The sequence below is a fragment of the Grampus griseus genome, assembly GCF_964374135.1.
Source record: "Grampus griseus genome assembly, chromosome: 6".
Lineage (NCBI taxonomy): Eukaryota > Metazoa > Chordata > Mammalia > Artiodactyla > Delphinidae > Grampus > Grampus griseus.
This window is the reverse complement of record NC_139000.1, coordinates 18,858,250-18,885,143: the sequence shown is the minus strand read 5'-3', so window position 1 is coordinate 18,885,143 and position 26,894 is coordinate 18,858,250. Positions and strand designations below refer to the sequence as shown.

General features: G+C 45.3%; 1 protein-coding gene across 5 annotated transcripts in view; it reads right to left on the bottom strand.

Annotated features, from left to right (window-relative positions):
• The window catches only part of TNC (tenascin C), a 66,806-nt gene extending 46,937 nt beyond the window's left edge, over window positions 1-19,869 (bottom strand). For all 5 annotated transcript variants that reach the window (XM_082656619.1, XM_082656620.1, XM_082656621.1 and 2 more), the window contains exons 1-9: window positions 19,371-19,869; window positions 15,162-16,571; window positions 13,596-13,859; window positions 12,387-12,502; window positions 11,484-11,640; window positions 7,128-7,397; window positions 6,190-6,375; window positions 5,857-5,946; window positions 4,159-4,422 (exon numbers count right to left, since the gene is read on the bottom strand). In XM_082656619.1, the coding sequence (XP_082512745.1) occupies window positions 4,159-4,422; window positions 5,857-5,946; window positions 6,190-6,375; window positions 7,128-7,397; window positions 11,484-11,640; window positions 12,387-12,502; window positions 13,596-13,859; window positions 15,162-16,571; window positions 19,371-19,827 (3,214 nt within the window). In that variant the 5' untranslated portion in view covers window positions 19,828-19,869. The remainder of the gene's footprint in view (window positions 1-4,158; window positions 4,423-5,856; window positions 5,947-6,189; window positions 6,376-7,127; window positions 7,398-11,483; window positions 11,641-12,386; window positions 12,503-13,595; window positions 13,860-15,161; window positions 16,572-19,370) is intronic.
• Window positions 19,870-26,894: the final 7,025 nt, after the last annotated feature.

Sequence of the window (26,894 nt, the reverse complement as noted above, 5' to 3'; positions counted from 1 at the left end):
CACTGCAATGTGTGTCATTTCCTGAGTGGAGGGGTTGTGTCTTTCTGTTCTCTATACCAGCACTGCCTGACCCATGGCAGGTAAGAAATAAATACTTGTTGCATGGATAGATATTTGACTAAATTTCAGTTTGCTCCATGAGAAAATCAAAATGGAAAATTAGAGCAGAATGTTTTCTATTACTTGCAGCTGTGGCTAAAAATAAAATTCCACCTCTCTGCTTCCCAAACCCTTGAGAATTACTGGGGTATCACTGTCAAGTCTTACGCGGTGTGGGAGGATGCTTTATTGGCCTTGGGTTTCTGCATATCCTCCCTGCTTTATGGCCCTTACTGCTCAAAGAAAATCATGGCCTCCACTTCAAGCAGGGTGTTGTTGAGTTTATTAGAATACAAATATGGGGCCAGAGGGGGAGATGCCTGACACAGACTCATTTTGTTCAATGCTAACAGGGATAGTACCTTTTTTCTTTCTTTCCTTCCTTTTTCCCCCCTCCGTCCCTTTCTCCTTCCCCCCATCCTTCCTTCTTTCTTTCCTTCCATTTTTATCCAGAGTAAGCTTAATTAAAGACTCCAGGAGAATGACTTCCCTTCCCTTAATCCTTAAGAAAGAGAATTTGGGCCTTTGATACAGAGGTGAAAGAAAAGGACCAGAAGATTCCGTGGAAATACTGCCTCTGGAGGAGCTGGAGTCCCCAGATGCTCGTGAAGCATATGCCCCGTGTTTGGCTGTGTTCAGGGTACTGGGGCTGCAGCGCTGGATGAAGGAGACAGAGTCCTTTCTGGCTAGAAGTAGGAGGCAGGCCATAGGTGAGTAAACCAACGAGTGAGTGACGTCAGGCAAGTGTCATGAGGAACTCTGGAGCAGCATGAAGGGGTAAATCGGGATAGGGCACCGTTTTAGACTGGTTGACAGAGAGGTCTGTTGAGATGAGACCTGAGCTGAGTGAAATGAGGGAGGTGCTAGGTGTAGAACTGGGAGAAGAGTGGTATCTAGGCAGCAGGAGTAGCATGTGCAAAGGCCCTAAGGTAGGAGCCGGCTTGGCATGCTGAAGGAACAGCGAGAAGGCCAGGTGACCGCGGTGAAATGAGCAAGGGGACAAGTAGGGGGCGTGAGGTCAGAGAGATGGGAAGGACCAGACTCCGCAGGGCTGTGTAGCCTGTGGTAGGGTCTTTGCATTGTATTTCAGGTGTGATGGGCAGCTAGGTGAGGCATACTTTTAACTTAACTTGGTGCTGCATCAAGGAAAAGGCTTGCGCTTTGGCTCGGTGCCGCGACTAGAGCCCTGTAATTCTCTGGGAAGAACGCTTTGGGGCAGCCAATTTCACACCTTCTCTGTAAAACCCACAGACAATGAGCGACACTTTGCAGACTTCTGCTATTCAGAGTCGAGTAATGCAGAGCTGGGAATCCCTTTCTTCTGACCTTTGAACCTACAACCCTTTGACATTTCAGGACTCATAACCACATGGTACCTTCCTCTAAGCGCTCCCACTTTTCCTGTTTCTTTTTTCTCCCCATGTGTTTACCAAGGCCGGGTGCCTGGACTTCTGCTTCTTTACGCCTTCCACAGCATAGTCCTGCTTGCCTAGTTACAGCAAGTGAAGGTGTCTGTTTACTAGACAGTTACCTCCTTGGAAGCACAGACTTGTCTTCATGGCTGTAGTATCCCCGGGACCTAGCACGGAGCATGGTTGTAGGGCATTCCTGACTGAGTAAATGAAGGAGATATTTACTGGGAGGATATTGTAGGAGATATTTATTGGGAAGATAGACTTCAGGAGATGGAGAGAAATGTCCACCTCACTTTTAATAAAATAAAATCGTTCTATGGAGAAAGCCATAGAGAGAAATATTCTAGAGACAATGGGGGAAGAGCCCATAAAAGGGACTTTGCACATTTTTCCTGTCATGAAGAATGTCTTTAAATATGCAACGTGATTTCTTTGAAACAGTGTTAAGGAGGCACGGCTGGGGAAAAGAAACCACTGAGCCCTTGGGATGCCAAAACTGGGCTCTTAGTTAGAGACAAAGTAATTCCAGCCTGTGATTCACTTGAAAGCTTTCATCTCCCTGAGCGGCTAAAGCCTGGGGATTCCCTGCTGGAGATAGGAGATAAAGTGGCTATAGCCAGAGGGTAAGATGATTGAGTGGAGATAGGAAACTCTCTTTAATCTAGCATTTGTAAAACTCAGGGAAAAGTGAAGAGAGAGGGAAAGAGAGAGAGAGGGAGGGAGGGAGAGGAGGAGGGAAGAGAAGAAGAAATTCCCTCTCTTGTTTCTCCGATTCATTTGTGGTCCCTTCGCATCTTATAACAAACTCATGTTTATAAAGCTGAACCGTTGAAATCTCTACCGTAGATTTATTTCTTCCCCAATTTATCCTCCCCTCCCCCCTCATCTATGATCAAGTTACCCACCCCCCACCGCCACGCATCCTTGATGATCATCTCATAGCTGTGTGGGAAGCAGTCCATGCACAGAGTCAACAGAATTGAGCACCTGAGCTCACTTTAGACTTTCTGAAGAGGCTGCTCTTTGTCTACTAAATACCCCTTCTCTCTCTCTTCCTTACAAACTACCACAATTTTATGTGGGCAGCAACATGCTCCGCCAGCAGACTACCTTTCCTAGACTTACTTATAGCTAGAAGTGGCCAGTGAAATGCAAGTAGAAGTCATTGGTGAGGTTTCCAGAAAGACTCTCATCTAGAAGTTACTTTTTTTTTTTTGGTTTTGGCTCTTCCTTCTTCGTGCTGCCTAGAACACAAATGTGAAGGCTGTACTGAAGTAGCCGTATTGTGACATGGAGGTGACTTTGAGAATGGAAGCCAAGAACTAAGACTAGTGAAACAGAAAGCTAGAAGGAGCCCAGATCCCCGATCATTTGGAACTGCTGTGCCATCCCTGAGCCACCTATAACCGCAGACTGACTTTATGAGAGAGGAAACCAACTTGTATCTTGCTTAAGTGACCGTTATTTGAGATTTCTGTTACATGCACGTGAAAGTATCCATAAATGACAAAGACGCTTCAAGGCATTTCCAGATATGCCCGTCAGTGCAGCACATTTTCTGCTTATGGAGACTCAGCTGGAATAGCATCTCTGCCAAGACACCGTCCCTGGCTGCTCCTGACTCCCCCAGTCACTCCCTTTCCTCGGCTGAGTGCTGCCCAGTCACTCCCTTTCCTCGGCTGAGTGCTGCCCAGTCACTCCCTTTCCTCGGCTGAGTGCTGTCTAACATCCATCTGGTCTTCCCCCAGGGACTGTGAGTAAGTGCACATGAGTCAGAATAGCAGTGCTAAGTACATAACCCATTTTTTTCCCCTCCAGTATCAGCATACCACAATATATTCAGTGGGTTCTCAATACATACTTACTTATTGAATTGAAACTAAAGACTATTACTTGTCAGACCCTGAAGAAGTAACATTTTTCCCCTGAACCTCTTGAATATTTGGGGGCCAAAGTTAAATGTGTATATTTTCATATAGGAAGAACTGATTTTTTTTCTCAATTTAGCCATTGAGAAAATATGGAAGCAGGTACAAAGAACAGGATACTTGGGCTAGAAGGGATACTGGAGGTCAGGATTAAGCTGTCGTGGAAAAACAAAGTTCACCTCTTAATGACCAAGAGAAAATGAGAAGGCCACCGTGGAAGGCTCAAAGGACCGTGTGCAATGTTTCAGGTAACCTGAGAGGAAAGCAAAAGACCTGGAATAAAAACAATTAATGGGAAAAAAACAAGGAATTATTCCCAACATCTTGGTCATCTTGAAAAGAAATAAAATGAAAAGTTAATTAATTGTGCTAAAGAGGGAGGAAAATGAGAAAAATTTAAAAGATTCTGTGAAATGCACAAAATTAAAAAAAAGAAAAGAACCAAAGACAAACACAAACTTTGATGCTTTAAGTTGTCCTAGGAGGAAATATTTAAAAGCCACTTTGCTTGCCCAGCTAGGGAACTTTGCTGTTGATGAGTTGACAAGAGGAAAAGATAGGTAAGTAACTCTTTCAAATGGGATTTAGAGCAGTCATGAGTAGAGACATCCCCACGTCTTCCCATCTGGTCTTCTCATTTGAAGACAATCTGGCTGATGGGTCTGCAACCTCAGAATCAACAGAGGGTGCGGCGAGAGCTCAGAGGCTGACCTCACCTGTGGATGCCTGTACCCGTGCAGGCTTGCTCTTGTGCCTGCCCTTCTCTGCTGTGAGGAGGATGGTGTATTCCTGCCCAGGTTCCAGGCCTTTCAGGACGTAGGAGGTGGTGCCTCTGGGGAGCTGCACCTCCACTGGCTGGCCCGAGGGAAGACTGTAGTTTAGGCGGTAACGGTCACACTTGGCCAGTGGCGCCTGCCAGAGCAGGGTCAAGCTGGTCTCCATAGTTTCAGAAACCCAAAGGTCCCTGGGCGCGTCCAGGTCTGGGAGGAAAACAGAGAGTTGAACACCCTTCAGGCTTCAGGGCAGGACTGCTTCTGGGGCTGAAAGCTGGTTGTGGGCTACAGTCCTAGGTCTGCCGTAGCGCTGTGTGGCTTCAGGTGACTCAGCTCTCTGAGTCTCAGTTTTCACCCTTGTGAGATTCTGTTATTCTACGGTACCTCACTGAGTTTTTGAAAGATTAAAAATAATATAGTGATATATCCATACCATGAAGTGATAATCAAATGCCTTTAAAAGGAACTGATTATTGATACAAGGCACAATTTGGATGGATCTCAAGAGAATTATTCTTAGCGAAAAAGCCAATCTCTAAAGGTTGCATATTGTATGATTCCTTTTATGTAGCATTCTTGAAATAACAAAATTGGATGAAGCCCAGATCAGTGATTGCCAAGGATTAAGGTGAAGGGGAGGGTGGGAGTTGCCTTGGCTATAGAAAAGTATAGCAAGAGCGATCCTTGGGATTGGAACTATCTGGTGTCTGACTGTCGTGGTAGATTCCAAAATCTACACGTGATAACATAGAACTAAATACACACACACACACACACACGCACACACACACACACAGCTGAGTGAAATCTGAATAAAGTTGATAGACTGTATCAATGTCAGTTTCCTGGTTGTGATAGTGTTCTGCAGTTACACAAATTTTACCAATGGGGGGAACTAGACAAAGGGTACAGATCTCTCTGTATTCTTTCTTACACTGCATGTGAATCTACAATTACCTCCAAATGAAAGATAAAAAAGAATATGTATAAGTGCTCAGCATTGGATCCTACATAATGATCTCCCCACACCAGCCACCCTCATCATCACAGTCCGGGGGGAGATAAATAGGAGGCTGGTGGAGAGGTAAAGGGAAGAGTTTTCTTTCTTTACAAATTTTCCAGAAAACACAAACAAACTTGCAGAAAGAATCAGTGGCCTCAAATCTTGTAGCCCCTCAGCATCCTCCCGCAGAGGCTGGAGCTGCAGGATGCAATACGTAAGAGCAAAGATTGCCTTAAACTACGCTCCTGCCACTTATAATTTATGTGATGAGGGTATGCAATATAAGTTAAGTGTTTGCTAAGAGAAAAGCCCCCAGATGTGTTTTGATTAGTCAGTGGTTTATAAAAAATTGAATCAGTTGCCAACTTTCAAAAGTTTGTAGATCTCTTATAAAGTCTGGTTCCAATTTTTTGTAAAACATCCCGTCCCCCTTCCTGCGTAGAGCGTGGCGTTAGGATCATTCACATGGGGAGTGCCTATGCTACTTTGGAATGTGGACATCTGGGCTGGATGATCCTAGAAGCCCCACCTCCCTCTGGGCATCTACTGTTTCTTTGTAAGTAGGTTTCCTGCCTCCTGGACCCTGTTGTGTCTGCTGATGGTAGTCCCGTGGAGGTGGGAATCCAGGCGGGTCTCACCTGTGGCCGCATTGATGGTGGCTGGGTCACTCTCCTTGTCCCCCTTCACGGCAGACACTCCAATACCATATTCGGTTCCTGGCCTCAGACCTAAGAGAGAACATGCAGGTTGAGATTCAGCCCAAAACTGGACAGACTTTCAGAAGGCCATAAAAATGGCCCTGAACTAGTCCCTGAAGGCTACAATTTCTCAATGTCTGGACTGTTTCACAGCCTGACTCACTGATGCCCAAGTGAGATGGGTAGCTGGGAACCGTTTTTATTCACTCTCTGGAGGGTTGCAACGTGGGGACATGCCCCCAGGGCCAGTTGGGTCAGGGATGCGGACCTCACCTGTGAGTGTAGTTTTGGTTGTGGTTTGTTGCCTCCTGGGGACTTCTACCTCGGCATGGTCACCTCCGGAGATGGGTGCGTACTTAATTCTGTAATTGTCGGCGGCCGCCTTGACGTTCCTCCACTCCAGGGTGATGCTGTTGTCTGTCTGGGAGATGCGGCGGAGATTTCTGGGCGCATCCAGGCCTGTTTGGGAGAGGAAGGGGCATTGGTATTGAGAACACCAGGCACCAGGAGAGAGGGAGTCCTTGCCAGTTCAAGGTGAGACATGAAAGGTGCCTGCCATTGGAGAGAAATGACAGAATTGCCCACACACTTCTCTGGTTCAATAGTTAATGCACACATCTAAACAAATACTACATACTTGACACTTTCCTCATTATTAAAGCACATGTTACCTCAATCATTCACGTTTTCCACCGATTTCGTGCTTAATAAAAACTGTACAGAAACTTGCAAATAAGCTCTATGACTGTAAGAACAGGTTTGTTGTATTCATCACTGGATTTTTAATAACTCATACGGAGCTTACCGAGCTCTGAAAAACTATTTAGTGAATGAATGATTGACACTTTGGTACTTTTAAGATAGTGCTGTAGGCTAAGAGGTTAGAAGGCATCTTTGTCATTTATGTTTTCCATATACTGCATTTTATTATTAAAATATTTATTTAAATTTTGTTTTAACCAAAATGTCTGAGAATCTCAGACCAGAATCTTCTATGTAGGCAAAAATTTTCTTTTGCCTTAGAAGGTTATTTGGGGTAATATTAATCATCAATTGCTACAGTATTTTAAAATAAAACTTAAAGAAATGAAAATCCCCTTTCCATTGTTTCCACTGTAAAAGGAGCCTGGAAGACACCTCGACATGTAGTGGGGATGGGAGTCTGGCAATCTTTCCTCTCTTGGGGCTGTTAGCAGGGGGAGGCCCGTTACCTGTTGTGAAGGTCTCTCTGGCGGGGCTGCTAGACATGTCGGCCCTGTGGGAGATGAGGGAAACCTCGTACTCTGTGTCTGGCTTCAGGTTCCCGATGGAGTACTGGTTCTCCTCGTGTGTGAGGTCGATGCTGGTTCGGTCGCCTGGCACATCTTTGATCCCGTATGTGAGCTCAATGCTGTCGATCTCGGCCAGGGGCTTGGACCAGGTGATCAGAGCAGTGGTGTCCGTAACGTCTTTCACTTCGATCTGGCTGGGGGCGTCCAAGCCTGTGACAGGCAGAGGACAGAGGGGTTTCAGAGGTCAGGGCCAGTGCCAAGGGCTGAGCAGAAAGAGGGCTTGTAGCCTTCCAGATGCGTGAGCGTACGTTCAGGTGCGTACTGGCCAACTGACCTTATTTTGTCTTTCGGAACCTCAGTTTCCTGTTTGCTATGCTATAAGTAGGGATGATGACAATTACCTTGTAGGGTTTCTGTTTTTTCAAACATTAAAGGAAATAATGCGTGTGGAGCATCTAGCACATGGCCTGCAATGTAGTGGTTATATGATGAATGGTTGTGACTATATTATTATTATCATCATCATCATCATAAGTTGAAGAAACACACTTACGGGCTACTTCACTTGAAAAACATTGACTTAGCCTCTATGGTTTTTTAATTAGGCAGAACTCCCTAATTGGTAACTTCTCTATCCAAATAATGAAACAGAAAAGTGAGGCAATGACTGTCTTGACAATGCATGGAAAGTTAGTTTTGATGAAAATAATTCAAGCAAGAAAGTCACGGCTATCTCAAGCCTTGCGTGTCTCTGAGGCCGCATCTTGGCCCTTCCTCCTGCCCTGCTGCGCACCTCCTGCCCCACCCACTCTGGGCTTCCTGCTCTGACAGCATACTTCTCCTCCGAGAGCACCCCGTGTTGTTTCTCACCCCCGGCCTCTACACTTGCTGTTCCTCTGTTTCTTCTTCCTGAGATTGCTCCTCTCCCTCTAAAAATCTCCTATTCATCCTTCAAAATCCCACTCATATGTCACTTTCTAACAAGAACCATTGTCTGACCCTGTTGCAAACAGATAAACACATACTCCTTCCCCTACGGGTATAAAGTTTCAGTTTGCAAGACGATTAAGTTCTAGAAGTCTGCTGTACAGCATTATGCCTCTGGTTGACAGTACTCTATTGTGCACGTAAAAACGTGTTAAGAGGGTAGATCTCCGGTTAAGTGTTCTTACCACAATCAAAAATAAGAACTTCCTAGTATTGTGCTTTTCTCACTATTCTGTAACAAATTTGTCACAGTTTATTCAAACCGTATTATACAATCTAGATAGGGTCATTCAGAGAGTCGGTCTTTGACCTTTTTTTTTTTTTTTAAACTAGATCCTTACTCTATTTACAATTTCCCCTTTCTTCTTTGCCTTTAATATTTATTTATTTATTTTTGGCTGTGTTGGGTCTTCGTTTCTGTGCGAGGGCTTTCTCTGGTTGTGGCAAGCGGGGGCCACTCTTAATCACGGTGCACGGGCCTCTCACTGTCGCGGCCTCTCTTGTTGCGGAGCACAGGCTCCAGTCGCGCAGGCTCAGTAGTTGTGGCTCACGGGCCTAGTTGCTCCGCGGCATGTGGGATCTTCCCAGGCCGGGGCTCAAACCCATGTCCTCTGCATTGCAGGCAGATTCTCAACCACTGCGCCACCAGGGAAGCCCCGGTCTTTGACCTTTTTGAATCCCGAGTGTCGCATCAGGCTTTGCCATTTATCTTTACTCTTTTTTTTTCTAATTAGATAATTTTAATGCATTAAAACATTATATAGTAAAACATACCAGGCTGAAAGTTAAGATATTAAAGCATTCAGTCAATGTTTCTTCATTTTTTTAAATAGTTAAGTTTGTGATTTCAGCACTGGTTGAGGAAACAATATCAAATGAAAGGAACTTGGTTTTATAAAGGGAATGAGGAGGAGGAGGAATAATTCATAGCTGATTGTGAGAAACCTGCAGAGTCTAGTTTTTGAACTCTATGAGTTGATACATTAGTCTCAGCTCACAGATGTTGAAGCCGTGAAATCCACAATGAAAATAATACTGCAATTCAGCAGTGAAGCCTCCCGTCCTATGATCTTCAAGGTGCTAGGAAACACCTGAACCATACCTACTACCTTTCTTAACAGCCCTTTCATTAAAGAAGTTGAGATACAGTCAAGGACACCGATCTCGCCCTAGGTTCAGAACCCTTCAATACAGGAGATTAACGTTGTCTTGTGTTCACTATGTGCCAAGAACAGTGCTTTGTCGTTTAAGTCTTAACTCTCGTGACTATGCCGTAGGAAGATATATGAACCCGGTTTCCAGATGGTGGGTCTAAGGCTTAAAGAAGTGGATCTACCCAAGGTGATGGTTATTGGTGAAGCTGAAATTCAAGCTCAGGACTCTTTGGATCCAAAGCCCAGGCTCTTTCTCCTTTAAATGATGGCTCTCAAAAATATTTACATATCAGAAATGGTTGTCATACAATCTCTATATAGAGCTGAGAGGGAAGGAGCTAAATATGAAATTTTTAAGATCCTTTAAATCTGGGAAAAGATCAGGTATCCGCAAAATAAACAGGTAAGTATCTGCCTCTCAGTGTTGTTATTTATGTGATTATGAAACTTCAAATGTTGGGATGTTTGTCCTTCAAGAAGAAGAAAATAAAGCAGCCAATCCCTAAATTTAGATTAAAAAGAAAAGGGCAGATGAAAGAAATGTCTTTTGTATTTTCAATGGGCCATCTCTATAGCAAATAAGCATTTGCTTAATCTTTTCTATGGCTTTCTGGTGATCTAATGATTTTTTTCTTGTTGGTACCCGCCTTCTACCTACCACAGTGCGATGTTGTCAGGATGATGGAAAACACTTGCTTATAAAAAAGACAATCTTATGAATTGGATCTGAGTTAAACAAAATGTGCAAATATTTAAATGCAAGATGTTCTTTCTTGTCATTAGTAAACAGATTTAAATTGTCCAATCACCCCCTGCCAAGAAGAGTCAGTACCTTAAATAGTTGGCACGTATACTATCTTGAAGAAGATAAAGAGATTTTCCCAAATGTCAGTGCAAATTTTATTTGCTTATTTATTTATAAAAATTTGCTTCTTGATAGAACAACTCCAAATTCAGGATTTTTATTCCCCCCACCAAATGATCTAGCAGTGCCAAGTCCTACTCTACACCCAAGAAGTTCTGATCTGTTTAGCACTGAGTCACATTTTATCTAAGTTCCTGTTGAAGACATAGAATCCACACTCTACATAACCCGGAGCCTAGTCAATGTTACCGGTAATGGGGTTAAAGTCATAAAAGTAAACCCAGGCTTAAAATTCTGGCCCTGATAGTATTAACCGTGTGGTGTTAGTTAAACTGATTCAGCTTCTTTAAGCCTCAGTTTTGACTCTTGAAAAATAATAGCATTAATATTGTCCCTACCTTTTCCATAGGACTGGGTACTAATATTGAATCAGATAGTATGGTAGATTATTTGCTAGAGTCTCATTTATTTGTTTTCCCGTATCGGTGCCCCTTTGCAATGTCACTTTGAAGCTTCTCACATAAAGAGATGGATCTTTTCCCCTACCCCTTCAATCTGGACTGGCCTTGAGATTTGCTTTGATGGAAGTGACCCAGTGTCTTTTGTGAGCCTGCTCAGCCGCCGTGAGATCAGGCCCAGGCTAGCCCACCGGAGGCTGAGGGACCATGTGAGGCAGAAGGGCACCGTCCTGGCTGAGGCCATCCTGGGCCAACCAGCCCCCAGCCCATACAGATGCATAAGTGAGTCGAGTCAAGAACAGAAAAACTGTCCAACCCCAAACCACCAATGTGCAAAAGTATCATTTCAAGCCACAAGGTTTGGAGCTTGTTTTTTATGTAGCAAAAGCTAATTGAGGGCTTCCCTGGTGGCACAGTGGTTGGGAATCTGCCTGTCAATGCAGGGGACGCGGGTTCGAGCCCTGGTCCAGGAGGATCCCACATGCCATGGAGCAACTAAGCCCGTGCGCCACAACTACCAAGCCCGTGAGCCACAACTACTGAAGCTTGCATGCCTAGAGCCCGTGCTCCTCAACAAGAGAGGCCACCGCGATGAGGGGCCCCCGTACCACAACGAGGAGTGGCCCCCGCTCGCCACAACTTCAGAAAGCCCGCACGCAGCAGCAAAGACCCAACGCGGCCAAAAATAAATATAAATAAAATAAATAAATTTGTAAAAAAAAAAAAGCTAATTGATACAGATGCTCTGTAAGAGGGCACGTTATCAACCAGAGATGCTTTGCAGTACAGTCAGCTTTATCCTTGTGTCAGTGGTGTTAAAGGTGATACTCACGGGTCGTTGTCACCCTCTTCAGGCTTGGGCCCCGGGTATTGTTTTTCACGATGTGCAGAGATATCTCATACGCTTGCCCGGGAGCCAGGCCAGTTTGCCGGTACGTGGTCTCCGGCCTCCGCAGGCTTTTGGTGATCTCTTCCTCATCTTCTTTATTCTGAAATAGAGAGGCACCTTTGTAAGACCTAAGGAGGTACCAGCTCCTTCATTTATGTGATTCATTCATTCTGTATTCATGCCTTCCTCTTTCATCTATCACTAGGCACTTACTAAGCATCTGATCAGCATGGCAGGTGCTGAGGATATAGAGACATGAATACATCTCTCAAGTTGGTTTCTCCCTCCCACAGACCTCTCTACTCACCCCTTTGACACTCAAGTCAAATGACAGGCATGAGAACCAAAGGAACTCTGGAGCCACCAAATCAGTCCTTCTTTTCATAGACGAGGAAGCCAGCATCCCAGAAGTCAGGTCATTGCCCCATCTTCCACATAGCTAGTAAGAGGCAGAGCTTGACTTTGAACTCAGGGACCACTTTCCTGCCTCACATGTGCTTTTAGGCACAGAGAGAAAGGATACTGAATCTCAGATATGCCTGGAGGCATTCTGAGATAGAGACCATTTCTTGTCTTCTTTGCCTCTGAGTGGAGATTTGTAAGACTGTAATGGGTACTCGGAACATAGAGATGACTTGCCATCTACTTACTTAGGCTCTCAGCCCTAAGTGCTGTGCTTATTGACTTCTTAAGTCACTTAAAAATAGATGCAGATGCACAGGGGCTACTTAGAGCCTTGTCCCCCACCAGAAGCCAAGGAAGTGAGTTGATAGAAAAGTCTACAGAGCCTGTGAGCATCTTTCAGATTCTTGTGGTTGAAGGCGCCCACTCCTCTGTGCCCCTTACCATATTCCGGAAGATGACCTCCCACGTTTCAAAAGCGATGTCTACAGGATCCCACTCCACTTCCACAGATGTCTCCTTGATGGACTTGAATTTTAGACCTTCAGGGGTAGGCAGGTCTGTCAGGAAGAGCACAGAGAGGAGGTAGAGATGACTACATGTGTGATGGAGCAGACAGACATGATTCCACTAAACCCCACAGGGCTGTCTGTCAGAGCTGGAGTCTATTTAAGGGTTCTCCTGGGATGCCATCTACTATGAGGCGTCATGGAAATTAATATCAATATAAGGACCAACGATATGATTGAATACTGGCAATTTCACATGCTTAAACCTAATATGACAATAGACTTTGAAATCATACAGATGGGCTAGAATCTCGGCTTCATCATCACGACTTTTGTGTGCTTGGTTGAGTTAACAAAATGCCCTGAACCTCAGTTTCTTCATCCAAGAGAAGGAGCTAAGTATGCCTACCCCTTGGGAATGTGTTGAGACTGCTGAGTCCCACAGTGACTGCTGGCCATGGTTCCTGGCCTGAAGCACAAGTTTAATAAAAGCAGCCAATGTTACTATTACTAAGCAAAAAAGAACCAATTTCTAGCCACAGCTTGCTTTTTAGGAGTGGAGGTAATTATTCTGATGTTGAACTCTTAAAGGAAGAATAACGTGAACCTTGATGTCTCCACTTTTGTATTTTTTAAATATATAGACAGTGAGCTCCATAGAAAGGTAGTAGTAGAATAGAGTACTTCAGACTGCCAGGGTTCAAATCCTATCTCTACCACTTATTAACTGTGTGATATGGGATGAGATGCTTAACCATTCAGAGTCTCAGTTTCCTCATCTGTAAAATGGGTTAACAGTAGCTCCTGTCTAGTAGGGTTATTGTGAGTTAAATGAGTTAGTATGTGAGGACTTTCTTTAACAAATAATCAATGGGTTATAGGAAAAAGAATACATATATACGTATAACTGAATCACTTTGCTGTACAGCAGAAATTAACACAACATTATAAATCAACTATATGTCAATAAAATTTTTTAAAAATTCATTGGGCTTAACTGGATTCCAGAGTTTTAACTAGTGTAACTGCATAAAGACAGCCATAGAGCTGCAGGGGCAAAGGTGAGGCAGTAACTTATGGGGGGGCTGTGTACTGGACAGGAGGAGGGCAGTGGAGGCTGCCGAGAGGTGTTCTGCTCACTCACAAGTGGCCACCCTGGCGCTGACAGGAATGCTCTTCTTGTTCTCCAGGACGGCGAACACGCGGATAAGGTACTCCACGCCAGGCTCCAACTCCTGGATGGTGGTGGACGTCTGGTTTCCAGGGACGCGGAACTGCATTTCTAGGCCGTCTTCGTGGGTGGGCGTGTACACAATGAGGTACTCTGTGACCCGCATCTCATTTTCCCAGGCCAGGTTTATGGTCTCTTCTGTCACTTCTGTCACGATGAGGTCTCTGGGAGGGGACACTGGCAAGAATAAGGAAGGACAGTTTGGGTCAGGTGGTGTCATAACGCACTCAATGAATTCCCTCTTGGTTTGTTTCCCTGGACCTGTCTCTTCCCCCAGTCACGGAGCCCTGAAATCCAGCTTCCACTTTCTAAAATGCAGACTCATCAAGGACCCTCCTGCTGTGACCCATCTTCAAAACCTTTGGTGGCCATCCCTTGCCTTCAGGCTAAAGTTCCAGGTCTGCAGCGTGGCCTTCAGGGCTCTTTGTGAACTGGCCCCTCCGACTTCTCCACTCCCTGGACCTTAGTTCACATGTAGGCCATCTGCATGGGAAAGTGCAGCCTGGGCTTCGCTTTCTGCTCTGAACTTCACGTCATACATTCTTAGCACTGGAAGGGTATTTTAGGCTCATCTGGTCCAACTCTTTCCTTTTCTGAGAGGTGAGTGAGGCAGAGGGACTTGCTCAACTTTGCTTACTCATCAAATTTGGAAGGTACCTCTCCTCCCGGCCAGCCTGGTCTTCCTTCCAACCAGGCTTCCCTGGCTTGGCCACGTCAAACACAGAGCCGTGTGTTTGTTTTTATGTGCCAATGGCTTTAATTAAGGCAGAAAGTCTCCATTACGACAGGTATATAAGGGTGGATGAGGGAAGTACAAAGAAGACCCTCGTTAAACATGAGCATTATCGGTCTTTGCTGTGTTTTCACTCAACCAGTGTTTACTTACTGAATACATGCCCTGTGCTAACTGCTGGGATAATGCTCTTTTAAGGCACTCACAGTCCTTGGGATAAAAGACAGCAACAAAAAGGTGATTAAGAGACGGGCCTGCTTCACAGGTGATCAGCACTTCATCTTTAGCTGAATGTGCATTTAAAACAGTTTGTTTTATGTAATCTCACTGTCCATTCAACTTAGCTGAGTTTTTACTTCCATTCAAATGAGGGATTTAGTTCATTATTGGTTCCATGTCAATACAGAGTAGGAAAGAAGGTTGATGTTTAGCAAAAGGGAGGTGAGCGTTTCATCTACCCTCTTCGTGGGCACTGGGTGTTAAACTCAGCGTAGATGAGTTACCCAGATTCAGGTACCAGCTCTGTGATGTATAAGCTGTGTGTCCTTGGGACAATTCCATAACCTCTCTGAGCCTCTGAGCCCTCAAATAGATAGCTCTGTAACAGGTAAGTCAAAGAGTCGGTGTGTGTGTGTGTGTGTGTGTGTGTGTGTGTGTGTGTGTTTGGTATAACATGGAGTTCTCCAGCACACGCCAACTCGATGATGGCTGTCATCACGCTAGTTCGCTGGAGCGCTGGTACTCACCTTGGGAGCAGTCTTCTCCGGTGTAGCCCTCATTGCAGATGCAGCGGCCGGAGATGCACTGCCCCCAGTTGCTGCAGTCGTTGGGGCAGGAGCGCTGCCCGCAGTCCAACCCAGTGAAGCCCTCGTGGCACACGCACTGGCCGTCCACGCAGCGGCCCTGGCCGTGACAGTCGTCGGGACACCTGTGCTGCCCGCAGTCCTTGCCCGTGAAGCCCTCGTGGCACACGCACTGGCCGTCCACGCAGCGGCCCCGGCCGTGGCAGTCGCCGGGACAGGAGAGGTCTGCGCAGTCGGGGCCGGCGAAGCCGTCCTCGCACACACACCGCCCGTCCACGCAGCGGCCCCGCTGGCTGCAGTCCTGGGGGCAGCGCAGCTCCCGGCAGTCCTCACCCATGTAGGCGTCATCACAGACACACATGCCATTCAGGCAGCGGCCGTGCTGGTAACAGTCATGGGGGCAGCTCATCTCGCTACAGTCATAGCCCTGGAAGCCGAGTTCGCACTCGCACCGCCCCTGCACACAGCGCCCGCGGCCGTGACAGTCGTTGGGGCACCGCAGCTGCCCGCAGTCCTCCCCGGTGCGACCCTCGTTGCACACGCACTGCCCGTTGACGCAGCGGCCGTGGCCGCTGCAATCGCGGGGACACCGGAGCTCACCGCAGTCCGCGCCCGTGAAGCCGTCGTCGCACTCGCAGTGCCCGTCCAGGCAGCGGCCGCGGTCGTGGCAGTCAGAGGGACAGCGCTTCTCGCTGCAGTCCGCACCCGCGAAGCCCTCGTCGCACACGCACTGGCCCTCGTCGCAGCGGCCGCGGCCGTGGCAGGCGTGGGGGCAGGCGAGCTGGCCGCAGTCCTCACCCGCGAAGCCCTCGTCGCAGTAGCAGGTGCCGTTGACGCAGCGGCCGCGGTCGAAGCAGTCGTTGGGGCAGACGAGCTCGCCGCAGTCCTCGCCCGTGAAGCCCTCATCGCACACGCACTCGTTCTCCACGCAGCTCCCGCGGCCGCGGCAGTTGTGCAGACACAGGGGCTCGTTGCAGTCCTCGCCGGCGAAGCCGTCCTGACACACACAGCGGCCGTCCACGCAGCGGCCGTGCTCCTCGCTGCAGGGCACCGGGCAGGGCTCCTGGCTGCAGTCCACCCCCGAATAGCCTTCGAAGCAGACGCAGGTCCCGTTCATGCACTTGCCCTGGTCATTGCAGTCGCTGGGACAGGCCAGCTGGCCGCAGTCCTCCCCCGTGAAGCCCTTGTCACACACGCACTGCCCGTCCAGGCACTGGCCTCGCAGGTGACAGTTGCCTGGACATTCAGGCTCAGAGCAGTTGGGGCCTTTCCAGCCCGGTTCACACACACAGCCACAGCCTTCAGTGCTGAAGTTGCCCCGGCCGCTGCAGAAGGGTTTGGTGTCCAGGTGGCCTGCAGGGAGGGAAGAGAACAGAGGCTCTCCACTGAGCGCCAGCAGCCCAGTTTCTTGGTTTGTAGCCACAAAACCCAAATTCAAATTCAGCCAGAGCAGGGTTGCACCCTCAGGCCCCATCTGGCTTGAAAACCACTTGCTTATTGTGTGAAATCAGTTGGGGCCTCATCTAATGGTACTAGGTGGGAATTCTTAACCTGTACTCTCTGAAATTGTAGGTTCATATGCAGATTCTGTGTGTGTGTGTGTGTGTGTGTATGTGTGTATATTTCCATCCCTGGGGAGAACTCCCATAGTTTTCATCAAATTTCCAAGTAATCCCGTGACCCAAAGGTTACGAATCACTGCCTGTGCAATGCATTATGCTGGCCTGTGTTGTTACTTTTCCCGTACCTAGCCAAGGTCAGACATACAGGAGAATAAGTGTTTCACCAAGAAATAATTGTTGAACTGAACTCAGTTCTGATGCCTCGACTCAATAGCTGTGCTGCATTGGCAAAAAATTTCAGACGCTCTGGAGCTGTTTCTTCGTCGGTCAGGTGGGACCAATGGCCCACTTCCCTGGGTAAATCAGGTTAAACGAGGACATTAAGGACCCGCTGTTGTGCTTACTGTGGTTTCCTTTTGCAGAGCGCTTTGGGTCGACTCAAGTTGTTATATGTGTTTATGTGACCAAAACCTTCTAACTTTTTTGTAACTGAAATGAGGCAGCTAAGGAGTGGCTTTTTTTTTTTTTTTTTTTTTTTGCGGTACTCGGGCCTCTCACTGTTGTGTCCTCTCCCGCTGCGGAGCACAGGCTCCGGACGCGCAGGCTCAGCAGCCATGGCTCACGGACCCAGCCGCTCTGCGGCATGTGGGATCTTCCCGGACCGGGGCACGAACCCGTGTCCCCTGCATCGGCAGGCGGACTCTCAACCACTGCGCCACCAGGGAAGCCCAGGAGTGGCTTTCTAATTCTGTGAGGACAGCTTTGCATTGGGCTCAGCGCTCACAAAGCTCATGTGCCTCCATCTCCTTTCCTCTCTATCCTGAAAGCTGCGGTGGTGGGTGAATACGAGGAATACGTGGCCAGGGCTGCTGTGACTCTGGCTGTTTGAAGTCTCTGTAATGTCTTGGTTTAACTTGCAGCACTGGCTGGTGTGGTCTCCATGGAGCCGAGGAGAAGAAACAAACAAAACTCACTCCATTTTCTCTGCATCTAAATACAGTTGAATTAATACACTTTATCTCCTTCCTGACAACAGGAGGGAAGTCCATTTTAAGAAAAAAGTTGGCTTGGAGAGTGAGAATCTAAACCTATGTTGTCTAGTATGGTAGCCACCAGACACACGTGGCTTCTGAACAACTGAATTGTGGCTAGTCTGGATTGAGATGTGCTCTAACTGGGAACTACATACACACTGGATTTCAAAGACTTAGCATAAAAGAAAAGAATGTAAAATGTCCATTAACAATTTTTGTATTGATTCCAAGCTGAAAGATTATTTACTTATATTGGATAGATGATTAAAATCATTTTTACCTGTTCCTTTTTTCTTTCATTAATGTGACTATTGGAAAAGTTAATTACATACATGGCTCAGATTACAGTTCTAATGGACAGCACTGCATTAACCATGTTTTTTTTTAACCCATTCTTTAGCATTAGTCCTATTGTGTAAGTGCCCCCTGCGTTTTGCCAGGGAGTTGACAGAAGTGGAAGATAAAGTCATTTGTGCATAAAGAAAACTTTTTTGTTGCTGTTGCTTTTGCCTTGGAAACCTAAAGGATGTCCTATAGTACTCTCCACTTACAACAATTAGGGCTACTCTTGAAATAATCTGCCAAAATACTTTCTAGTATTTTTTGTGAGCAGCAGAAATAGAGATTTTCATCTCTGATTTGAAGCTGTTGAAGCCCCTGTAGCTCTATCAACTTTAGGGGATGAAGATGAAGACAAACTTCCAAAGCGACACAATTCCTTAAAAAAAGATGCACCTGGAGACAGGGTATCACTGGGGTAGCGTGAGTTGTGGAGACACACAGGCACCTTCAAAGCTCCTATCTCTTATCACTCTTTGAGTCATCTTGCGCCAGCTGTTTAACTTTTTTGAGTCTCCTTTCTTAGATCTGTAGAGAGGGGGTATTAAACCTTATCTCAAAGGGTTGTTGGAAGGATTAAATGAGATGGTGAATTACAATTCCTGGTACATAAAGGGGCTCAATTCATATTGCGATCATCATCGTTGCTGCCGTTAAACTGGAACATTTTTTCTATTTCCCACAGATTTTGCATCACCGTAGGCAGCATTGTAACTTTGCAAGAACACTGGGGTGTGGAATACTGTAGTTTAAGTCCTAACTTGGCCGCTTACGGCAGGACCTTGAGGAATCCCAACTTCCTTCTAGGCCTTAGTTTCCCTATTTGTACAACGAAGTGATGGGGCTACCTCACCACTTTTCAGAGAACGATCTTTGGGTTAGGGATTTCAAAATAAATTCATAGGTTTTAAGGGTAGAGAATGAGTAGATTTCATTGTCAAGTAAGTTTTAGAAACTCGTACTTAAACTAAAATAGGGTTTTTCAAAGCAGGAATTCTCAGAGGCCTGAAAATTCCTCTGAGAAACATTTGTCACCAAGACTCTCCAAGAGCAGAATGGAGATGATTACGTTCTGCACAATCATTTGTCCATAAAATCTCTTTTGAATGAACACCTTGTGAGGCTAGTTCCCCAGGGAGCCCACTCTGGAAAACAACCGATGGGTCCTGGCCTGCTCACGTGTACAGTGAGGGGCTGGGCCGGTCACCAGCTCCTACCTTCGGCAGGCTGGAAGCAGCAGCCTGCTCCCAAGGTGCACTGCTCCCGCAGGGAAGACACCAGGTTCTCTAGCTCCTCCAGTCTGCTCAGAAGCTCCTTGATGTCAGGAGCAGCGGCACAACCACAGGCCCGGCGGGGGATGTTGATGCGGTGTGTGAAGACGATCTGGTTTTCCCCATCTACCGTGTGCTCCTGGAAGCTCTCCCTGGGCTCTGACAGTGGGACCAAGTCTTTCTCCCCACTGGCTGATTCCAGATCCACCGAGCACTGGGACCCCACAGGCAGCTTGATGTTGTAGACGTGATTAAACACCACCGGCTGGTTCTCCTCTGGCAGGGTGACATTCACCCCACTCTGTCGCTTGTGCCGGATGACTTTCTTGAGGACGCCCCCTTCGGCAGGAAGGGCAAGCAGAGCTAGGAAGATGCCTGCCAACAGCCGAGTCACGACCCCCATGGTGGAGGTGGGTTTGGCTGAAGGTTCCCGAGGTTCTGCGGTCCTAGGGTATCTCACTCTTAGGCAGAATTGGGGATTTGGAAGCTGAGAGTAGAATCCAGATCCGTTGTTCCTGATCTTCTTGAAGGAATTCTCTTCTACAAGTAAACAAAGGAAAACAATAAGCTTGTTAGTATCTACTGATCATTGAATATCTGCAATTCCAAGTGCATTTATATTTCCTGTGTTTGAAGGTCTCCTTTTATTCCTTCAGTGTGCACTGCGGTGTGGATATAAAATGGTCTCTAAAAGAATTTTGCAATCTTGAAGGAATGACTTCACTCACTATTCAATATTTGGAAATATAGGGAGACAGCAGAAAGGACAAGACAGATCAGATGCGGGTTTGGATCTCAGCTCTAGTTCTGGGCCTTTGGGCAAGTTATATAACTTTTATTTGTCTTATTTCACTTCTGTACAGTGAAGATCATAACGTCAAGGTTAAAGTAATGACGGAAGTGAAAACAATAAGTAGAAATCATTCATATAGTCATGAAGCCCTTCGCTATTTACTGGATGAGCACGCTGAGTGATACAAAGGCCATAGTCCCATAGATGTCCAGTAACTCCTCCCTCTTATTATTGACCCTCCAATCTAAGATTAACTCCATCTGCTGGTTTTCCTCTGCTGTGAGAGGCAGAGGTGAAAATGAAAGACTTTAGAAAGCAAACTGAGTTTTTACTGTAACTGAACATCTAACTAGTTATGTGGCTGTTGGAATAGTATTCTACCTCTTTGAACCTCAATTCCTCTTCTTTTCGACTTATTTCTAAAACCTTAAAAGGTCAAGTTTTTAGAAGAGCCTGACAGAATGTTCCTGAACCAGTTATCCAAACTATGACCCAGGGCAAGAGATGACTCAGAAAGATGTCCATGAGCCCTCGATGTCTTCTGCAATCAACAAGTACTTATTCTTTTTTTTTTTAAAATTAATTACTTATTTTTGGCTGCGTTGGGTCTTCATTGCTGCGTGCAGGCTTTTCTCTAGTTGTGGCGAGCAGGGGCTATTCTTCCTTGTGGTGCACGGGCTTCTCACTGCAGTGGCTTCTCCTGTTGCAGAGCATGGGCTCTAGGCACGCAGGCTCAGTAGTTGTGGGTTGCGGGCTCTAGAGCGCAGGCTCAGTAGTTGTGGCGCTCGGGCTTAGTTGCTCTGCAGCCTGTGGGATCTTCCCGGACCAGGGCTCGAACCTGTGTCCCCTGCATTGGCAGGAGGATTCTTAACCACTGCGTCACCAGGGAAGTCCCAACAAGTACTTATTCTATTCTTAATGAGTGTCGTACACTGAATCATATCTTCCCCTCCCCCCCAAATTCATACTTGAAGTCCTAACCCTCAGTGTGACTATATTTGGAGATAGGACTCTTAGGGAGGTAATCAAGGTTAAATGAAGGTCATGAGGGTGGGGCCCTAATCTGATGATAGTATTGGTGTCCTTATAAGAAGAGGAAGAGACCTCAGATCTCTCTCTGACTCTGTGTCTGTTTGTGCACAGCAGAAAGGCCATATGAGGACACAGTGAGAAGGTGGCCATCTGTATGCTTTATCATTCAAATTAGTTTCCTAATAAGAGTTTGTGGATCTGTGATGTAGGCAAGCCCATTGAATGAAAATTATTATGAAGAGGAGAACTTGGCAAGTTCTCTTCTTTCAAACTGCCATAGCCTATCTTAGTTGTTTACCGGACAAATATTTATTGATTGCGTATTCTACTGCAATTGTTTGAACTCTCTTTGCCTTCCACAAAGTCCTTCTTTCTCACCCTCTTCTCATCAATTCTTAGCTCTTTTTTTTTTTTTTATGAGAAAGGGCCGTGGGCCAAGTTTGCAATGCTTTTGGACTTTTACCCAACACTTTTGTGTGTGTTGTTAAATGACTTAAATTTCCATCTAAAAGGCTGTTAGAATTGTTGGTTGAGACTTTAATGCAACAAATCTAGGGAAATAATGACCAGAGTATGGGTTGAGTGAGGATTTTTCACTCTGTATGTGCGCTGGCACAGCCACATGCTGCGTTGTTTGGAGGAAAGAAATGTGATGCTTGAGGGTTGTGGATTTTCCGTATTGGCTCACGGCGGTCTGAGGGCAGGTGGATGTTTTTTCACTTTGGGAAGGACCCATTATACCTTCAGAGCGGTGGAAAATGTCTAGACTTTGGAATTAGACACACCTGAGTACAAATGCCACTCACTAACTCTGTGACTTGGGCAAGCTATTGATATTTATCCTCTCTAAACCATGATCTCACTTTCACAATGGGGTCAAAATCCTTCCAGAGGGAATTATGAATTAAAGATCTGCACAGAAAACACCCAACATAGTGTCAAGCCCATAACAGGCACATATTAAAAAGTAGCTGCTATTTCGTTATGCCCTGAAGAACAAAACCTAGCATGAGTCCAGGCCGATAGCCTCCTTTTGCTTAAGCTTGACCTCTTCATTGAATCCGGTACTAAACCCAACAGCAACTTGGATCTAGATCAAAGAGGAGCTGCAGAATCACTGATGGGTGAGGGGGTAAACCATGTGAAGATAAATTTACTAGAACTGGAAATATTTACACCAGAGAAGCAAACATACAAAGCAAATAGTAATCTTTAAGAATGTAAAATTAAAAAAAAAAAGAATGTAAAATATTCTTATGCAGACAACTGGCTGGTTAATGTCTCCTCTGAGGATAGACCTAGGGAAAATTACTTTAGATTACAGTTTGTGATATTTAGGTTAGACATGAAGGATCATGTTCGGACAGTAGGGCTTTTAAAATCGGAGAATGAGCAACGTATTCTGTAGAGATTCTTTAGAAAGCACAAGTAGATTCTTATCTTTATAGGAAGTGACCAGTTAATGGAAGGTCTGGAAACTATCTTGTAGGGGGAAGGAGTGTGGACCTGTACATGTTTATTCTGTAGCTGAGAAAGCCAAGATTGAGAGGAACAGGATTCCTGTGATTCCTATAAATCCTGGGGAAGCAGGAGCTGGCTTGTCCCTTGTGGCCTCAAAGGACAAAACAAGCACCAATATGTGTGTATGTTAGGGGTGGAGAGGAGGGTTGGCTACAAGAAGGCAAATTTCAGCACAACAGAAGAAATATGTTTCTAATTGGAATTATCCAATAGAAAGGGCTTCTTTGAGAATATGGCAAGCTCCAAGGCCCTGGAATGTAAATAGAAGAGTGTTGAAGAGCACAAGTTTGTGGACAAACTGTCTTGAGTCATTGTTCGACCACTTCCTCTCCCTTGGGCAAACTATCTATACCACAGGCCAGAGTCATTTCATCAATAAAACATGCTACGAGTGTCCTCGCAGGGCTACTTTGGAAAGTGCGTGAGATAATGTGTGTGGTGGGAATGGTACAGTCTTTGGCAGCAGCAAGAGCTCAATAAAGGGGAGCTTTTGTTGTAAAAATATGGACTTCAATTAGTATTTTTTCCAGGATTTTCTTCCCCCCAACTCTTGAAACTCCTACCTTGGCATATGCAGTTCTGTTTTTCTAAGCAAGGGTGAGTTCTGCAGTGAAGTGAAGGAATCTCTGTCTCAGAGCCCCCAGGCAAATGTGTCCTGGGAGATATCTCTATATTTATCTCTTTCCCTATCTCCACATCTACATCTGTATCTACATCTTTATCTTTATCTACATCTCTACCTATACCTATGTCCATATCCCTGTCTACGTCTATACCTGTATCTATCTATCTATCTATCTATCTATCTATCTATCTATCTATCTGTCTACACTCTATCTACCTAGTTATCTATCTTCTATCTTTTATGGAGAGATGAAAGGATCTGTTTGTCAATGTTTGCAAAGGTGAAAGGAGGGCAGCAGGAAGAGACACAGCCTTTGTATTGGCTCAATACATAGGTTGTTGGGGTCACACATCCAGGACAAAGTGGCTATATCCAGGCCATGCACGTTGCCTTGCTCTGTAACCTGCCTCGGCATATATGCTAAGTGCAGAAAAGTACACGTGTGGCTCAGACTCTACTTTCTGTTTTTATCAAAAGAAATTTTTGGAGCCAAATTAACTCTGTGATTGTGTTCGTGACTCTTTAGGTGCCTTCATTCCTGTTACCTTTTCAAGCATAATTAATCTGGAGGAGGAAAAAAAAAAACTACCTTAAAGATTTCTTCATGAGAGAGAAGGTTTAAGAAGAGGAAGAAAACTTTGAATTCTTTGGTCCAGAGCTGCATTATTCAAATTCAGTACGGTAGCCACTAGCTACAAGTGGTTATTAAAATTAAATACAATTAAAAATTCCATCCTCAATTGTACTGTTCACATTTCAAGTGCTTAATAGCAATGTGGCTAGTGGCTATAATTCAGACAGTGTGGATAAATAACATTTCCATCATTGCAGGAAATTCTGTTTAGCAGTGCAAGTTTAGAAGTCCGCTTGGTTATGTTAAGCCCATGGTACAAATGAGGAAACTGAGGCTCTGAGAGGTTAAAAGGAGTCTAAAAATGAAAGGTAGGATATTGCTAAGTCTCCTATCTAATTAAAATTGGTGAGTACCTCACCTGCAGATGCCAGGAGACTAGAGAAGATGACATCTTTTTAGATAACATAAGCAAATATTTATGTGCACTGTAACTTCCATACCTTACATGTTCAAACATATCCAGGTACCAGTGAGGAGTGGTCTTTATGGCTGTTGTCCTCCTCAGATATGAAGGGACATGGAGCTTGCCCCAGGTCATCATCCTTTCCCCCATCCTACACTTGGGATATGAAATCTTTTTTCTTTTTCTCTCTGCATACCTTAGAACCCCAAGTTCTCCATGAGATTCTTCTCAAATAAAACCGAAGATAGGTTGCCCAGGAGCCACTCTGGCTACACCTAACATCTTGTTCTGCCCTGCCTCACCTTTCTCTTGGGAGCTGGTAGGTTTGTCAAAATTAACTCATGGCTCTCCTGCTTCTGTTGACTCTGTACTACTTTGCTGCAGACTTTTTGAGGGGACTCAGTCCATTTTCTTCAGTAGTCTGATAAAGTGGCTAGGTATGGGAGAAAGAGCCTGGTCTTTGCAGAGAAATAGACCTGTGTTAGAATCCAGCTCTTCCACTTGGTAGCTGCTACCTGTGGCCATTCACTTCCCCCTCTGAGTATCACTTGCTTCATCTCCTGCATGGTTATATATATATGTTTATATTATAAAGTTATGAGAAGATGGGATAAAATGAGATGTATCTTAAGCTACCAGCACAGTGCCTGGCACATAGTACGTACTTAACATGGTAGCTAATGATAATAGAAACAATAATAACGACACTGGTCAAATAGAGAGTAGATTAGAAAGGAAAGTTTGCATCCAGAAGGCATGGGAGAATTAGGGAATTACGTCATGGCTATGACAATGATGTAATAGGTAACAAAAGAGATTGGCTAACCTGGGTCTTTTAAGGTTCAAAGTGGAGGGTGGCTACATTCTTTTGAGGGGCTGAAGAAAGACACCTCGAAAGAGGTGGCACCTGAGATGAGCCTGAAGGATGGGCGGGATTCTAAAAAGTGGTTGGTTACAACAGAGCAGGTGGATTGAATTTGCACCTTACCCACCTGCCCTTCTAGATTAGGCGTCTAGAAAGAGGCAATAGCGTGAGAAAAGGCAAGGAATGCATGGGTGAGGAGGGGAATGAGGAAGGAGACAGTAATAACAGCAGCTTCCCTCTGCAGCTGCCTGATGTAGGCAAAAGTGGGGTAACACGTACGGAATACTGACGTCCTGGTTCTACTGGGGTGTATAAGATGTGTAGGGGAGTGGAAAGGAGAGAGCACGTGGAGTTGGTACAGCCAGTGAGGAGAGCATGAATGGTCAATGTAAGGGCTGGTCCTGAGCCCAGGAAGCACTGCTGTGTCTTTCTAAGGCTAGGTGCCTAATTGCTCGGTGTCATCTGTGGAGAAGATTAGGGAAAACATAGGCTTCTGTATTTAGTCCTTTGGTCTGCAAATTCCTGGCAAACTTATGTTGCCTCCCCTTTATAAAAAAAAGGAAGAAAAGAAAAGATAAAACAGTGGTCTTGAAGCCTTTTTTTTTTTTGATGGAGGGAGGTGTTAAAATGTTAGGACTTCCAACAAGGACCTACTGTACAGCACAGGGAACTCTGCTCAATATTATGTGACAACCTAAACAGGAAAAGAATTTGAAAAAGAATAGATACATGTATATGTTTAACTCACTTTGCTGTACACCTGAAACGAACACAACATTGTTAACCAACTATACTCCAATACGAAATAAAAATTTTAAAAATGTTAAGCCTTCATCACTGATGAAAGATAAAAATTAGTTCTTGTTTCAGTTCCTTTGATATTAGCTGTGGCCAGTGTAGGATGATATCTCCAGATTTGGGCATTATAGATTTTTATTCAGAACATTACTGTGAAGTAACATTCATTTAATATTTAATGGGGAAACCTCGGTCAGGTCAGTGTCATGGCAGCCGTGTCCCAAGAGCCTTTTGGTTTACAGTTGTATACTCTGAGGTGCCTCTTGACTTGTTACCAGATCTTCCTTTTTTTTTTTTTTTTTTTCTTCCAGCAGAGCTGTTTGATGGCTAACCTTTTGGAAACAGCATGGAATAAACAAACTGAGGGTTATTTTTAGGCACTTCACCACAGGACAAAGACCGTTGCTTAGATGAAGGAATCAACAATCTTTGAATGTTTCCCGGTTCACAGCTGGAGAATAAAGTTTCATTTTTAGATTAAGATAAAATTTCCAACTGGCTAGAATCATATTTCAGAATACTTATGACTTCACTTTTAGTAATTCAGGGAATATATTTATCTTGTTGACTTAGGCATTTACGTCAAACAGCCTTGGCTGGGGGGCCAAGGAAGATTCCTACTGTTTAGAAATGCAGATGAATTTCTTTCCACATCATTTTGGCAACACCTGAGACAGATCACATTAAATTTTTCTTCCTGCAGGCAAAAGAATTTTATTGTGCACAGTCAGTTAAGCATGGCGTTACTTGCATGGGCGTTCTTAAAGGTTGTAGAATTCCTCACCCCTTGTCCTTCCCA